The 17,990-nt window shown below is 38.9% G+C and overlaps 1 protein-coding gene across 6 annotated transcripts in view; it reads left to right on the top strand.

Annotated features, from left to right (window-relative positions):
• The window catches only part of UGT8 (UDP glycosyltransferase 8), a 129,360-nt gene that overhangs the window by 18,599 nt on the left and 92,771 nt on the right, over positions 1–17,990 (top strand). For all 6 annotated transcript variants that reach the window (XR_012378010.1, XR_012378011.1, XM_073892175.1 and 3 more), the window contains exon 2: positions 8,027–8,850. Coding sequence is in view for 4 of the 6 variants with exons in the window: in XM_073892175.1 (XP_073748276.1) it covers positions 8,029–8,850 (822 nt within the window). In the remaining 2 variants the exon portion in view is untranslated. The remainder of the gene's footprint in view (positions 1–8,026; positions 8,851–17,990) is intronic.

A 17,990-nucleotide genomic window follows, 5' to 3' on the forward strand; every position in this document is an offset into this window, starting at 1 on the left:
TTGTGTGTTCTTGCCTCATTTGTCACAGGTTAGACCATGTAGGTGTGGGTTTATTTCTGGACTCTCCTGTTCAATTGATCTGTGTGTCTATTTTTGTGCTGGTACCATAGAGTTTTGATTACCATGGCTTTTTGTATATCTTGAAATCGAGATTGTGATACCTTCAACTTTGTTCTTCTTTCTCAGGATAGCTTTGGCTATTTGGGTCTGTTGTGGTTCCATACAAATTTTAAGATTATTTGTTCTAGTTCTATGAGAAATGCTGTTGGCATTTATTTAAAAGCACTAGTAATGATTCCTAATTAGTCTTTACTTTGATGGATTTGATATTTATTTTTCATTTTACTGGATGGCACTTTCCTAGGCTTACTTATAAAAGGTGCTTTGAAGAGAGGTGAAATTATTCTAACAGTATTTCATGTAGTACCAAGGTTGACCTCTGGTGGTAGTTATGATTGATAGATTTTTTTCATGTTATTGCAGTCCTCATAATACTCAGTGCCAGGGAAACTTAAAAGTCCTGAGAATTTTAGCTGTTCAGTTTACCAGACTACATAATCTGCTTTGAGGACTAAATAATTCACTTCGTTTTTCGAAATAGCTCAGTTCACCACATACAGACATGATTTTAAATTTCCCAATAGGTTTTATTTTGTTTTTCCTTTAATGCAAAAACACCCTGATCAATTCTTGTTTAAAATGATAGTCTATTTTTTTTTTGAGTTTTTACTCGTTAGTTAACATACATGTAATAGTAGTTTCCGGTGCACAGTATAGTGATTCACCATTTCCACACATCACCTGGTGCTCATTCACAAGCGCTCTCCTTAATCCCCATCCCCTAGGTCTCCTCTCCCCCCCCCCCCCCCCCTCCCCTCCGGTAACCATCAGTTTGTTCTCTGTAGTTAAGAGTCTGTTTCTTGGTTGGTCTTCTCTCTTTCTCTTTACCCCCCCTGCTTTGCTCCTGAACTGCTGAGCTGCTGGGCTGGTAGTCTGTCAAAAGTTAAATTGTTTCCTGTAGTTTAGGTGTTTGTTTGCCATTTTTTTTCCTATATAGTTCATCCTCATGTATGCTTTTTAGCTCCGCGTTATTCATGATTTAACCTCAAATAGTAAAAACCAGAGGAAGGATTCTTTCATGTGGTAGCCAGTGGTGATTCTCTAGTGTTTGTTGTTGTTTTTTGTTTTTTTAATAAGTAGATGGAAATAGCATTTTAAAGTAAGGTTTCTAGAGGCCTAGAAAGGTAGGTGTTAAAATCTGGTATTTTAGACTCCTGTTTGAGAAAATGGGAAAAATAAGGGATTCAAGAAGTCTATTTTTTTTAATCTTTAAAAAATCTCAGTAGTATAGAGGTGCCTGGGTGGCAAAGTTGGTTAAGCATCCACATCTGGCTCTGTGCTGAGCAGAGTCTACTTAAGTAAAGACTCCCTCTCCTTTTCCCTCTGACCCTCCCCCAGCTCTCTCTCTCTCACTCTGTGAAATCAATAAATAAATCCCAGTAGTAAGAAGATGTGGGGTGTGTAAGAAGAAGATGGAATATTATGCAGCCACCAAAAGGAGTGAAATCTTGCCATTTGCATCGACGTGGATGGAACTAGAGGGTATTATGCTAAGTGAAATAAGTCAATCAGAGAAAGATGATTATCATATGATCTCACTGATATGTGGAATTTGAGAAATAAGGCAGAGGCTCATAGGGGAAGAGAGGAAAAAATGAAACAAGACGAAACCAGAGAGGGCGACAAACCATAAGAGACTCTTAATCTCAGGAAACAAACTGAAGGTTGCTGGAGAGTTGGGGGGCAGGAGGGATGGGGTGGCTGGGTGATGGACATTGGGGAGGGTATGTGCTACGGTGAGTGCTGTGAATTGTGTAAGACTGATGAATCACAGACCTGTACCCCTGAAACAAATAATACATTATATGTTAATTAAAAAAAAGTGAGGTAAAAAAATAATCTCAGTAGTATATTGGGATGTTCTGTTGTCCATTTCAGCTGAAGTGAACCATTGAGGCTTAGGAGCAGGAACAATATAGCTAATCTATTTTTTTCTGGTATTCTAAGGGTTTGGCTTTAGAGGGATCGCTTTTGCAAATGAGTGTTTTGAATACGCAGCAGTCAAGTAAAGCACTGATATCCTTGCTGAACTAATTTGCACTTAAATGTTGACTGGCTTCCCTTTGGTGAGAGGTGGGCACTCTTACTAAAATTGGCCTTGTTTCTTGTCTTGCATGCAAGCAGAGAAATAATTTTTAACCTAAAGAAGAAAGGGTGGGCTGATAGGCAACATGAAATTGTTTAGAGTCTTGGAATTCTGGGTTTTCTTCCATCTTGTGACGGTGGAGTACCGTCAAGTAGTGGTAGCATCTCAGAACCAAGAGAGAATTTGGAGGAGAAAGGGGAGCATTAGTGTCTAGTGTTGGAGAGAAGTCCAGTGAGATAAGTGTTGGGGGAAAAGGGCATTTGTTTGAATATTATGAGGTATTTAGTGCCCTTAACATTGAGTGTTTGGGCAGAGTGGTGGTGGAGACAATGCCAGGCTGGAACCATTAGGGGAGTAAGTGGAAGCCAGCAAGTAGACATGGATATTTTAAGACATTTGATTCCAGGAGTGGGAGTGGGAGTAAAGTTCCAGCAAAAGGGGCATGGCAATGGAATGAGTGTGTTATAAATATTACGTATTTTGGGTAGAAAACTTCAAAAACCTGGAAATACAAAAGTAGGAAGAGAAAACAAAATCCCTCAATTGGAAAAATCCAAATTTACTATCGATAAGTTTGTTACTTACTTTGTGAGTAGGCATCATCATTTTATGTATGTATATGATATATATAATTTGGTTTCTTTTATGTTATGAGCATTTTCTCATGTTAAAAATGTTTAAAACATAGTTTTAATGGTTCTGTAATACTCCATTGTAAAATGTACCACGATGCAATTAATCCTGTATTGCTGGATTCCTTGTGGTTTCTGGCTGTTTGCTGTTACGAGCGAATACAGGAACATCTTTGTGCATACATGTTGGTATTTCTGATTTAGAGTAGTTACAGAAACGTAAAATGATGTGCCAGTTGTTTTCCAAAGCATTTGCACCAATTTACATTTTCACCACCTGCCTAAAACTGCGTTACCATTAAAATGATGTTGCTAATTTTATGAAAGAAAAGTCTAGTTTGTTTTGTTCAGTCATTCAGCAGCCTTAAGCTCCTTGCCTCTAACTGGGAGGTTGGGTTCAAACCATGTGTATGGACGCAGCATGTCCGGGGAGCAGCGCTTTCTCTAGGGTGCTCAGAGGAGGAGCCAGTCTCCACCTCCCGCCTGCCAGCAGTAGGAGGCTTTTACCCTGAGTGCTCAGTTCTGATCCCTCTTCAGGCAGCTCATCCCTGTATCTAGAGAACTGATGTGCGTTTGGGGAGTAAATGCAGCCGCCTCTGCTTTGCCCCCATAGGAGTGAAGGGAAGATGTAATGGATGGGGAAAACTGCCTTAGCTCCCCTTTTTTCCTTGATTTCTTGCTCCACCCACTACTCTTGCTCCCGGGCTTGTCCACTTAAGCGCGCAGCCATTCTGGAAGCAGTTTTCACCTCTGCTAATAGGATCCTCTTCTGTGTGTTCTGGGTCAGGACTTCCTCATACTTATTGTTCGTTGTCTAGAAAGTTGTCAAAAATCCATTACACTGATGACTGTAGCCCAGCCCACACCTCATTACCTCGTACCAATTCTCAGAGATAATTAGGTAGTCCCCTTTTCTGCTTTCCTGTCATTTCTGAAGAAGCATTAGGAAGAAAGGAGTAGAGACATTTGAGTTCAGTCAGTCATCTTGGACTGGAAACGTCCGCCCCAGATGTTTTAAACATTCCGAAAAGATTTTATGATTATATAGTCAAATGTAATAATATCTGCAGTGAAGATTTCTTTCTTTGCTTTATGCTCAGATTGTTTTTTTTCTCTTTCCAGAGATCATTTAAAGCTCAACACTTTTATTGGCTGTATTTAAAAAAAAATTAACACTGTTCTATCTGATTTACTTGGGGGGGAAGTCTAGGGTAAAAAATTCAGTGATTTTGTTTCTCCAATATAAAGCCAATTTTTAACACTCCATTTCAAGTAAGTTATTCCTTCCTCATCTACTTGTGCTCCCTTCATCTCATGTTATGTTCATATTTATTCAAGGAATTCTTATAGGCTACCTACTCTGATCCATTTATTTGAAGTAGGATTCTTGGACTAAATCCATAGTGTTTTAATTATTTTTAAAAATATGCTTTAATATTTACCTTGCTGTCCCAAGGCTTTACTGTTTCTTTTTAAAAAGTGTATTCTCTCTTCTTGCATATTCTAACAAGTGAACATGGGTATAATTTGGTCAAATTCCAAACCAAACAAAATGAAATCTCTAGTGGGATTTCACGGGGCATTTATTCAGTCTATTTATAATATGGGAAGGATTGACTTTTATCAAATACCGTCTTTCATTAAAATAATAGAGTATTTCTATACACTTAGTATTATTTCTATGTGTATGCCTTTAGGGAAAGGCTTGCCATACTTAGTATAGCAAACAAATATTCTTTTTAGTTCATTTTAAAGGTACTTTATGTACTTTTTTGTTATTGTAAATGAGATACTTTGATCACATATTATTCAAAAACAATACTTATTACTTTTATCAAGAGAAGAGTAACATATGTCCATTATAGAAAATGTTAAATTAAAATCCCTTGTAACTTACACTATTATATACATATTATAAGGAATATGCATTTCACTTAGTAATATGCATTTAAGTTTCTTCCCTGTCTTTTAATGGTTTGATAGTTCATTTTCTTTTTACCACTGAGTAATACTCCGTTCCAGTTATCTGTCCATTTTCCTACTGGAGGACATCTTGGTTGCTTCCAGATTTTGGCAATTATGAAGAAAGCTGCTAGGCGCATCCATGTACAGGCTTTTGTGTGCACATAAGTTTCAGCTCTTTTGGGTAAATACCAAGGAGTACAATTGCTGGAGCATATGTTAAGAGTATATTTAGTTTTGTAAGAAACCGCCAACCTGTCTTCCAAAGTGGCTGTACCATTTTACATTCCCACTAGCAATGAATGAGAATTCCTGTTGCTCCGTATTCTCTCCAGCATCTGGCATCATCAGTGTTCTGGATTTTGGCCATTCTGATGGGTGTGTAGTGGTATTCCATTGTAATTTTAATTTGCATTTCCCTGATGACACCTGATGTGGAGCATCTTCTCATATGCTCATTTGCCATCTGTATATTTTCTTTATGAGTTGCTTATTAAGGTCTTTGGCCCTTTTTAAAATCAGGTTGGTTACTTTCTTATTGTTGAATTTTGAGAGTTCTTTGTGTATTTTGGATAGCAGTCCTTTATCAGATGTGTTTTTTGCAAATATTTTCTCCCAGTCTGTGGCTTGTCTTCTCATTCTCTTGACATTATCTTTCTCAGAGCAGAAGTTTTTAATATTAATGAACTCCAGCTTATCAGTAGACACACTCTGATAAGTCTTGACTAGCAAGAATCTTACCATTTGTTGGTAATTGTGTTAGTCATTCTGTTATCCACCACAGTGATGTGTATGAGATTAAAGTGCTATTGTAGTCCTTCATAATTAGTCTTGTATTTAAACAACAGAATAACACTTGTACAAATGATGTTTCTTTGTTGGTAATCAGTATTTTTTTCATGAAGATCTAGTAAACATTATTTTTAGGAGGTATTTTGTCACACAGATAGTGATATGTTTGCATAGTTACTTTTGGAATCTATATATACAGAATGTATGCACTTTTTCTGACCTTATTATATTAGTACTGTAGCCACTAGTACTAAATTAATTTAGCCGCATGTTAAAATTTAAAATTCAGTTCCTCAGTCACACCAGCTACTCTTCAGCTCCTCAGTATTGGATAGTGGGGATATAAAACATTTTTATATTCACAGAAAGTTCTATTGCACAGTGCTCTTCTTGAACATAAGCAGTTGTGCATTAAAAAAACAACAGTTTTCTGTGATTTTTTTTTTTACTTCGTAGTAACTACTGAAATAAAATACTAAAATAAAAAAGGAAGAATAGAATAAAAAACTCAGTGAAAGGATTTGTTTCCCCACTGTTGGTTTTGTGTCTTAGTTATTTATGATAGATAAAGCAATGGTTTTAACTGTAGCTGAATGAACTGTGCCTTCACTGCTCAGCTAGATGCAAAACACAGTGGGCGGAGCAGTTCCTGTGACTGGTCCATCAACCTGTCTGTCTTTGTGGGCATGCAAACAGTGACAGGTAGTATTAATCACAGCAGCAGACTCTAGCTTCTGCAATAACTGTATTTGCGTAAATCTCATCCCTAGAATTAAGAACATGTCTACTGAGAATCCCTAATTTTTAATTCCTTGGAATTGGAAGGCTGCACCAGAGGGACACAATAGAGAGACAGTACAGTAGAATAAAGGCCCGGAAAATTTCCTCCAAGATTGGCTATTTAATTTTTTTTCTTTATTGACCTTATAATTATAGAATAAACTTTACTTGATTGCTATAGAAATAGTGTTTTCTCCAAATTTATTTTTTTAAAGCCTTCATTTAATTCAAACAACATTTAACATAGGCTATTACATGCTTATAATGTGCTTTACTTCTATTTATTCTTAATGGTATAGTGTCAGCTCAATTAGAAATAGTTTGAAAATTCCCTTGGAATGAGAGAGGGAAAAGGCATCTGGAAATATAACGCATTTCATAGTTCAATCTTGATATTAGAAGAATCTATCATTTGCCTGCTATTGATTTCTTTTTGTTTTTTTAGGTTGCTTGCAGTATTTGAATGTTGAGAAGGTATAGTTGCTAAAACTGCATTTAGATGGTGGGAATTTGTACGAGTAGGGTGGCTAATATGTGATAATGAGTAAACATGGGTGTTGATTTGGTCAGGTGTAAATCTTATTTTAAGTTGTTCCTTCAAGTAAAAAGATCCAGTTTGCATGGGTAGCTATTGTTTAGATCTTTTCTCTACTTGGATGCTAATTTAGAATCTAAGTAAAACTCTACTGAGTAGGGTAGGGGGAGTTGGCACACTGTATAGCCCCCACAGGTAGGGCACATGTTTCTAAAAAATGACAGAGGACAACTCTAAATATTGTACCTAATCTCCTACCATGAAAGGGTAGGAGAAGTAGTAGGTGTCACGTGTACAGCCATTATCTAACTTAGCCTTTGCACCTGAGTTACAGATACAACACAAAGGAGGTGTGGTCTGGGATATATTCATTCATCATCACTTCTTCCATAAGCATTTACAGAGATCCGGTTAACTCTCTTGAATTTTTCTATTAAAAGTTTCTCATGTAATGCCCTGAAACAAATTGGCAAATTGATAGCGAGATTACGTAAATAGAGACTGCCAGGATATATAAGGGTATTTAGGTAAAAGGGAAATTCACATTAAAGATAAATTTTTCCTGTAGAAAAATGTCTTTTCTATAGAACCGTTACTTGAAAGGACTATCTTTTATTTTTTAAAACTTAACCTTTCTTTGGTATGCTGTGGTCGTAATTGGAAATGTAACTGCCGTGATAAAATGATTTAGAAAGAGATGTACATGCTAATGCACCCAGAAATCAAAAATCTTGGCTCTTCTTCCTGGGATTAACATTGATGTTCAGTTAAAAGTTTTCATAGATAACTCATAGCGATTATGCAAAGAAGAGAGATCTTTGGACATTCCATGTTACAGAAGTTTTATTTCAGATTTTCAAGAATCTAGTTCTCTATTATTGATGCAGTGTGTGCTCTGAAATGGATACATTTTAAATATACTTAGTTTCTGTCCGCTTTGCTGTCAGTTCGATACTCTAAAAAATTATCTTTCAAAAATAGGTAATTAGAACAAATATCAGGGTACTTTTACACTGACGAAGTATTGGATCATGAGATACTTCGAAAAAAGCCTCTGTGATTGTTTTGAATGCTAAGAATTGTATTTTGTTTTAAGTAGTTTTCCGGTTTTCGTTTCAGCTATGAAGTCTTACACTCCGTATTTCATGCTCCTGTGGAGTGCTGTTGGGATGGCGAAGGCTGCCAAAATCATCATTGTGCCGCCAATTATGTTTGAAAGCCATATGTACATTTTCAAGACACTAGCCTCAGCCTTGCACGAGAGAGGCCACCACACAGTGTTTCTTCTCTCCGAAGGCAGAGACATCGCGCCATCTAATCATTACAGCCTCCAGCGCTACCCAGGGATTTTTAACAGTACCACCTCGGATGCTTTCCTGCAGTCCAAAATGCGGAATATTTTCTCTGGGAGATTGACAGCAATCGAACTGTTTGACATACTGGATCACTATACCAAGAACTGTGATATGATGGTTGGCAACCGTGCCCTGATTCAGGGTTTGAAGAAAGAAAAGTTTGACCTGCTGCTGGTGGACCCTAACGACATGTGTGGATTTGTGATAGCCCATCTGTTAGGGGTTAAATATGCTGTATTTTCAACTGGCCTTTGGTATCCTGCAGAAGTGGGTGCTCCTGCCCCATTAGCTTACGTCCCAGAGTTTAACTCACTCCTCACAGACCACATGAACTTGCTGCAAAGGATGAAAAATACCGGCGTTTACCTCATTTCCAGATTAGGGGTCAGCTTTCTGGTTCTTCCCAAATATGAAAGGATAATGCAGAAGTACAACCTGCTGCCAGAGAAGTCAATGTACGACTTGGTCCATGGGTCCAGTCTGTGGATGCTGTGTACAGATGTGGCACTGGAGTTTCCGAGACCCACTCTGCCTAATGTTGTGTACGTAGGAGGAATCCTCACCAAACCGGCCAGCCCACTACCAGAAGTAAGGTTTGCTGAACTCCTTGGTAGTAATCTTTTCTAAATATGAAGGTCAATTTGTCAGCTTTGATTTTTGGAAGAGATGGGATTGGTTATTGTTGGCTAACAAGCGCTACTCTCAAAAGTAGCTAAGGCTACCTAGAGCCTACCCTGAGGTCCCTTCCCTTGAGGATGCGCCATTCCCTTGGAGCATGTTCCTGCTTTGAAGGAGCGTTTCTACGATGCTGAGAGGCCATTCTGCCATATGGTCAATAGACGAGCTGGGAAATAGACTTTTGATTAAGTAATAACTGTAGTATGTGGGGAGAATGTAGTTAGCTTGCTTTAATGAGCGTAAGTGGTTTTGCTTTTAATTAAACCCAGAGTTCGCTCTATTTTCTCCCAGATAGCACAATCACCGACCAGTCTCCATGGCTAGATCAGGTTCAGTGAAGTCAAATAAACAGAAACCATGTGAAGAGAGGTTCTTCTTTCAGCAGTCATAGCCACTAAAAAGCTTATGTCCAACAATGAAAATGAGGTAGTCACTTCTGTCAAACTCAGGAGCCAGCTAATTTTTAGTAAGCAGCTGTAACTGTTTTAAAGAAATCCTGCCCCATTGCAATTCCATTTCAAAGATGGAATTGATTGCACTTTAACAAAACCCTGTCTCCTAAGTCAGACCTAAATTCTTTTTCTGATTGAGCTGTCAGTGAATCCCTTGTGTTCTCTTCTCCATCCTAGTTTGTTTTGTGTTAGGTAACTCAAACTCGCAGGAGCCAAACTTGAGTATCTGTCGTCGTAGGGTTTTTTTACCTCAGGCTGGCTCTCTGGGTTTGATCTCAACATCTGATGGCATTTACCTGGAAGCAACAAGTTGATCTATGATTTTGCTCTTTATTGAAACTCTTTCTACTCTTGAAAATCTGAAAAGACACACAATAACTCTGCTAAATCTCTGGTCACTACATATAAAAGCATTTGTCAAAGCCTTGTTGAAGAGCAAATCCAGATTTTTTTCGTTTAGGCATCTGATAAGGACAGTCACTGGGCAGAATTTTCTCATGGAGAAATAACGTGATTGGAATATGTAGCCTGTAGATTTTTCTAATCCTTTGGAAGTACATTTAATAAGTAATACCTTGATATATTTCACATAACATGAAGAAATAGAGCTTGCCAGATTTGGGGCCCATACCACCCGAGCATTTCATGCCACCGATGCCAGTGGAGGCTGAGGGCGTAGCTCTCTCTGACTTCAACTGTAAAGGATAGGAACTTATCTCAGCCTTTCTCAGCCATTCCTGAGTTTAGCCAAGCCCATTTCAAATCCTTAAATATTCTCTGCCAGAGTCACCGTGTGATTTATTAACTCCCTTTCCTAAAGGTAGGGAAAATCAGATTGAGAAGGAACTTCTAAAAGACTCATTGATAAGCAAGTCTGTCTTTACTCTGAGTCAGTCAGAATGTTACACAGATCAGCCCCGTTTCTCCAGGTCTCCATTTTTTTCCCAACCAGAGCCCTGCCCTTCTGCCTTGCTCCTTTTGTCTCCCTTCTTTAGCCACCGGATTGAAGAAGGAATGGATGATAAAAGGAATGTTCTGATGAATCTTCAGTCCCTGTACATTTGTGTTGAGTTGCAGCAACTTACACTACATAGCATAAGTACAGAATAATATTTTATATATATTTTTTCTATCCTCTACCCTTCATTAAGATACATAGCATGCGAGAATGCTGCTTTTTTCCCTATAACCCAAGCTTATCTTTCCCCCTATGGGTCCCTCTGCCTGTTAGTTTCACTATTTTATTTTACTTTTAAAGCGCCTTTTGAGTGGGTTTGGAGCCTTATGTAAGGTTATTACCCAAAATGTTTTCTGATTTGCATAATTTCTAGGTTTTTTTAAAAAATATTTTATTTATTTATTTGAGAGGGAGAGGATGAGAGATAGAGGGGGGAGGGTCAGAGGGAGAAGCAGACTCCCCGCTGAGCAAGGAGCCCAGTGTGGGACTCAATCCCGGGACTCGAGGATCATGACCTGAGCTGAAGGCAGTCGCTTAACCAACTGAGCCACCCACGCGCCCCGTACATAATTTCTAGTTTGATATTGGCTTGACTTACCTTGTGGGCTTCCCTGTTCTTTTTTTCCTCTTTCGGCTTTTTGTAATGATTCTTTTGAAAATGTGTTTTTTATTTACAATGACCACTTTGGCTGTGCCGGTGAAGTCACACACACACAGATACATACAAATATGGCATGTGCACGTGTTTTAAACAGAGATAAGAAAGAGCATGAGGCCAAGCACAGGGTCATGAAATACTCACTGTCATTTTGTTATTGCCAGAACTCCCTCACGGAGAAGGGTTTTAGGGAGAATGAGACATTGAGCAGCAGATTCATTACATTAACTACTTGTGAGCTGATCAGGTTATGAGAAGAATAACTCTGAGGAGCAAAACAGTGGCTTTCTATTTTCAGTTTTTATTGATTGGCCTGGAAGCCATTGCTTACTCTTCCATATGGTAATGGAAATAGACCTAGATAAGTCTATTCTTACCTTTGAAAACATCTTAGGTCATATGTGTGAAGGGCCATTTTCATTTCAGTATGCCATTTATAAAGTTTTTCACCAGGAAGTATTTTGAAGGATGAGGTGTCTTACCCTTTCAGATATTTCTTACTCTGGTGAGGCTTTATATGCTTAAGAACACATGTGTTCGTTCCTACTGGGATTTCTCTAGTAGATTTGTCCAATACGATAAACTGTACCTCAGGGTTCTACAAGTTAGTGAGTTTCTCAAATGCCTGTATTATTTACAGGTCATGGTTGTGACACTAAAATAATAGGGCCTAGCAAGTGACCGTTTAGAACACATGATTCACTAATAACAGCTTAATTGTTAACTGCCTTGGTATCTTACACTGGAAATGGATTAGGTTTTCCAGATGTCTGGAAATGATTTGGCAGTGGGATTTCATTTCAAAACCTGGGATGAAAGGGTACAGAAAATTTCTAAAAGACACTTTTTAGGAGCTTTCATAATGTTTGAGCTCAGAGAAACTCTAGAGAGCATCTAGTTCAGTTCCATTAATTTAGTTTATTCCCCCCTGCCCCTCAAAATACAGAGAATAGGCCATTCATTTGTCACATAGGAGATTCAGAGAGTTTGGATGTCTCGTCCAAGGCCATTAAGCTAGTTTGTGGCATAGCCAAGTAAAATGTGGATTATTTTGCTGTGATTGGATATTTTGTCAAGATGCCTACATCTCTTGTTACTCATATCACTCATTTACACATTTATAGTGTATACAAAACTTCAGAGACAAATATTTCTCTGTTCTTTCTTTGATATCTCAAGGATTATGAGGATTTAAGGTGAGAGTCAAATTTTAAATCATGCATACTCTTACTTATGCTTTAGAAATTTAATAATAGCAATATCAGCCAGAATCCAAATGCTTTCGATTACAAAGTATTTGTCTTGGCGTAAAGTGAAGCAGTTGTGTGCCTTGGTAATATTTTAAAATGCATGTTAGCAATGTGCCTACCTTATCATACTATTTACTACCTGACTGCCTAGAGTGTGAGTCCTTAAAATGTGTCAATGAAGGAGAAGAGGTTTGTTTTGGATCACATCTGCTCTATTATTGCAGGGCGGCAGAGAACATGAATATACATTTCTTTAAAAAAGAACTTGCCTCCGCCAGGAAGGAGGTCTGTAAACAGGTCCCTATTTGATTAGGTCCTTTGAGTATTAAATGTGAATGAAATAATATCTAACAGAGAGCCATTCTAGCTTTTAGCAGTTTTATGGGGGGGGGGGGATAATAATACAACCAGAGAAGAGTACATTTACTTAAGGAATCTATTCATTTTTAAAATTAACGTATTTCAGGTGATAATTTTTAAATGATTTCTCATTGACTGAAACGACCTGACCCTGCCGGGCAGCTGATCTGTCCCACTTTTCTGCTTCTACAGCCCCGAATTATTTTTGCACTTAATAGATTGTACTTTAACTGTCGGTTTTTCACATGGCTCTCTCCCTAACTAGAGTGTGGATGCCTCAAAGTGTGGATCCTCTACTTAGTCATCTTTGTACCCTGAGTATCTGGAGAATGGTAGGAATTCAATGAGTGTTTAAGATTAAATGAACTGCATCAAATAGAAATAGTTACCAAAAAAAAAAAAATGTTAATATTATGGCCATTATCTGCTTATTTTTTTCAAATGACTTAATGTGTGGTTTTATTTCATATTACACAAATATTAATCAAGCAGCCAGTAGTCAGATGCCAAGCACTCTAAGACAAATTCTCTTGAAGATAGTTTCTCAGATTTTTAGTGTATCTAAGACTTGACTGCACAGTTTGTAAAAAAATGCAGATTTTTCAGGCTAAACTCCAGATTTTAATTTAGTAGGATTGAGATGGAGTCTAGGAATCTGCAAATTACTGACCAACTCAGTGACCCTGACAGGAGACAAAGAGATCACTGTGGAGTTAGGCATACCCTTATTTCTTATTTGAACTGGATAAATGGATGATGGGTACAACAGAATGAACATTATTAGACAATCCAAGTAGAGGCAAGAACAAGCCAAGATGTTTTAGCCTAGCTTAAGAGGTTCAGATTATTTTAAATTTATGGCCACATACCATCCCAGCCACTAAGCAACCAAACATTCCAAGCTAAGTTATTTTAATGAATTAGAATTGCTACATAATGTTACTGATACTGACAAAAGATCATCATACTTACTCAGTTGGTGAACTAAATGGTCTCTACTGTGTCCCTAGTATGCATACGACCAGGGTTAGTAGCGTAAATCAGTTCAGCTGTTGCTGTCATGAAAGATGTTTTGGGGTGATGAGGTACTCATTTGGTATACTTCGGGGTGCTTTATTGCCAGGCTAGGAGCATAAAGGGCAACTTCATTTCACCAGTTGTGGAGACATTTTTAATTTAGGGAAACAGTCCTGGGGAAAGATACAGATAAGAGATAGAGATAAGAAAGAGCCTGAGGCCAAGGACAGGGTCATGCAATACTCACTGTCATTTTGTTATTGCCAGAACTCCCTCACAGAGAGGGGTTTTAGGGAGAATGAGACATTGAGCAACAGATTCATTATATTAACTACTTGTGAGCTGATCAGGTTATGAGAAGAATAATTCTGAGGAGCAAAACAGTGGCTTTCTATTTTCAGTTTTTATTGATTGGCCTGGAAGCCATTGCTACCTCTTCCATATGGTAATGGAAAGCGGACTTCCCCAATCATGAATAAAGTGTCGAGGCTGAGAAATGGGACCAGAGTTGCTGGGGCTAATAGACTTGATCCAGGATTATAGCCGATGTGGAAAATTAAGGCCATTTTAACACCATGTAACATATAAATTATGTTATCATGAAATATGAAGCTAGAGATGGGATTATAACCATTGTACCATGTTGATTAAAATGTCTGCTTTTAAATAAGTGTCATTTAATCAAAATATATATCCTTCATAGCTGGTTCCTTATTTTGAATACCAATCACTCACGAAGAAGTTTGTAAAATGTCTTCTATATAGTACTTCTGTGCTGTTGGTAGCTACGTGGGGATCAGAAAATTGATAACTCTAATGTTTGGAAAAGACTAATGATTTCATTCCAATTACTAATTCTGAGCTTAAATAGTCACTACAACATAGTAGCTGGGCAGAAATGATAGATTCGCTATGGGAACTCATTCATGTAAAATGTTGTTGCAGATGTTTCTTGCAAAAGTTTTATAGGTTGATCATATATTTTGTTGTGAGAAACCAGATTACCTTGCTAAATGAATCTGTCCAGGAAGTAAATCGGGCCCTGTTAGAACCATCAATAACTTACTGTTCACCTCACTGATGGGATAATTTTCTGAGCAGCCCTGTAGTTTTAAATAGCTTATCAGTTGCTTCTGGAAGCATTATGGGTTTACAGAGATTCCCTGATATGCTAGGAGACCCAAATATAATTGGAGTTGCAGAGTCTGATATGATTTTTAAACACCCTCCTCCCTCTGCTATTACGTATTTAAGCTTTAGGACACCCTACAGAATTGTTCATTTAGATATTAATTCAAACACTGGCCATGTCAAGGGAAATATTTTTAACCAATCATCTTTACGAATTATAATTTTCATCATTAAATTGCTGCTGGTACTAGGTTTTTGGTACACTATTTATCGCAAATGCTCTCCTTCTAAACCAAACAGTTCTATTTTTGAAATTAAAATCTCTACTGTCAGTTGAGTTTGCCAGACTGACTCCTGAGTGCAGATTTTGATGGAGAGCCTGGAGCTTCTGAAGTCAGTGTCACTGGAGACAAACTACCTAATTCATAGTTCTGTTTATGGAATTTTTTTTATACCAACTTTCCAGGAGCTCGTGGCAGAAGAAGCGAAGTGGGAAAACATGGGCTTTTTCAGCCAAATGGTCTTGACTTTTAATCTTGGCCTTAATAGGACTCTTAGATGAGGGCGTCGGCCTCAGTTAAGTGAGGATGGCAGTGCTTACCTCGGAGGGGCTGGTAGAGGAGAGCCATGGCAATAGCCAGTGGTGGCAGTTCTTGCCTTTATTATTATTTTAGTAACTCTTTGTCATTTAAGATGAGCTCTAGGGGCGCCTGCGTGGCTCAGTCGTTAAGTGTCTGTTTTTGGCTCAGGTCATGATCCCAAGGTCCTGGGATGGAGCCCCGCATCAGGCTCCCTGCTCCGAGGCAAGCCTGCTTCTCCCTCTCCTGCTCCCCCTGCATGTGTTCCTTCTCTCTGTCTCTCTCTGTCAAATAAAAATAAATAAATAAATAAATAAATAAATAAATAAATAAATAAGATGAGCTCTAATTCCTGAATCACTCTCCCTTGCTGTTTTCCACATGGCGAATAGAATGGTTTCAAGGGCGAAGGAGGCATGCGGAGGAAGTCTCAATGGCTTCCACTCTACTTATTTTAGGAGTTGGCACTTGGTCCTTCTACTTATGTCTTGGGGATGTTTATTTCTCTTTCCTTCATCCTCTTTCCCACGGAAATAGAAGGAAGATGACGAGTGAGATGTGTGGGCATTAGCCCATCTGACCGGTAAGAAAATAGCAGAAGCAGACAGGTATCTTTCTCAAGGGTGAGAGTTACGGGCTGGCTTCATGGTCCTTGGGAATGCTGGCTTCTTTGGGCTCAGTGATCTTGTCTGCAGTGTTTCAGTCTTCTACATGGAGGAGCTGGGACTCTAGCCCCTGTTCTGCATGCTCTACCCCTGTCCATTTTCCTACCTCTGTGCTCTCCATTCCTCAAGGAGCTTAGGGCAGATAAATGGCTGCCCGCCTTCTAGCCAGAGACTCCCCTCACATTCTCCTCCACACTCAGACCCTGTAAACTAATCCTGTTAGATGAGATAACCTGGAAACTTAAGGAATAAGATACAAATAAATTGAAGGTTTTCTTCTAAGCTCTAGAATGCAGACTCAGCAACCAACCCCAGTCTTTATCTTGACTTCTTTCTATGTCTCTGTCTTGCCCCACTTGTGTTTACTCTCCTCAGTATTGTTTACATGAGAAGACCTTGACGTTCTTGTTAAAACATGGGTTGTAGGGCCCGTTAGTTGGTCTGGGATGGGCATACTAATTTGCGACAAGTGCCCAGGTGATGCTGCCGCTGCTGATCCAAGGACCAACCGTACTTTGCAGACGAGCTGTGTGATCTCTAAATTTTAACTATAGTATGTAACATATTTTGCATGAGAATCAATCTTTCTGATCATTACAGGTTTTTTCTATTCTAGACACCTAGGCCATCATGAGGAGCAAAGCCAGCTTGACATTGTCTTTTTCACTGCAGAGTCATGGGTGGGGCAGTGAGAAGCTTTTGCATACCACAGACGGATGGCCATGCATGAAAGGGATAGATAGCTAGTTTGTTATGCATCCAGTGTGTGTTTATTGACAACCTAATATGTACCAGGCACTGGGCTAGCGATATTAAGTGCAAGTCCCAGTTTCTCTGTTTGTGCCACTTAGACTGTAAGTGATTAATAAAGATGTAAATAAATGAATAAGATCCATAATCTCAGCACTAACGTGTTGTGAAGGAAACCCACCAGGGTGCATTGATAGAGAAGAAGGAGTCTTCTCAGGAGATAAAGTAGGGCCTTACGAGAAGTTGGAGCCAGCCATGCAAGGAGAACATTCCTGTCAATGAACACAGCAGCCCAAGGTACACTTTGAAGACCTGAGAAAGTTCAGTGAGGCTGAAGAGCTGGAGGCAAGGGGCTAGGGCAGGGTGGCTCAGGGACATGCTGACCACTGAGCAGAGATCATCTCACAGAAGGCCTTATAAGCTCTAAGGGATTTAGGTTTTATTCAGTGAATTTAAATATGATTGCATCTGCTTTTAGAAAGAATTGCTCTGGTTGCTTTGTGGAGAAATACCGTTAGAAGGGGAGAGAGAAGACAGGAGCACCAGCTGAGTGAATGTTGCCTTCACTCAGGAGAGAGGTGGGCTGGTGAAAGGGATGATTCCAAGTATATTTGGGAGGTAGAATTAACTGGAGTGGAGTTGGGTGAAGGGAATTCTACAAAAAACAGCAGGTTTCCTGCTTCAGTAACCAGCAGAAGACATTTCCTTAATGGGAAAGACTGAGGGATGAGTGGGTTGTTAAGGGAAAAGGCACCACTCCGTTTGGGCATATTGCATTTGAAAAACCGGGGATCTAGGAGTATAAATGTCAAACTGACCTTTGCAGATATGAGCATAGAACTGATAGGAAAGGTCAGGGCTGGGTATTCAGATGTGGGTGTTATCTTCCCAGAGACTGAACTAAAGCAGTGGGAATAAATGAAGTTACTTACAGAGAGGTGTGGAAACAAAGGAGGACTTTGGTTAGAGCCGAGCACACTCACCCATGTAGAGGCTGTGTAAAGGGAGACAACTCTTCAAGAGCTCTGGGAAGTCATGACCTAAGAAGTGAAGAATATCCAGGAAAAAGTGGTGTTTTAGAATCTAAGAAATAAGTGTTTCAAGAAGGGACAGTCCACCAGTTATCACTACTGCCGAATTAGGTTTTCCAGGTGTTAGTTGGGGACATATACAGGTGGTCCTAGGTTACTGGACAATTTTGGTGGTTTGCTGAGTAGAGAAATAGCAACAG

The sequence above is a fragment of the Callorhinus ursinus genome, unplaced genomic scaffold, assembly GCF_003265705.2.
Source record: "Callorhinus ursinus isolate GAN/ISIS: 27379988/994484 unplaced genomic scaffold, GSC_fseal_2.0 scaffold4, whole genome shotgun sequence".
In the NCBI taxonomy this organism is placed as follows: Eukaryota; Metazoa; Chordata; class Mammalia; order Carnivora; family Otariidae; genus Callorhinus; species Callorhinus ursinus.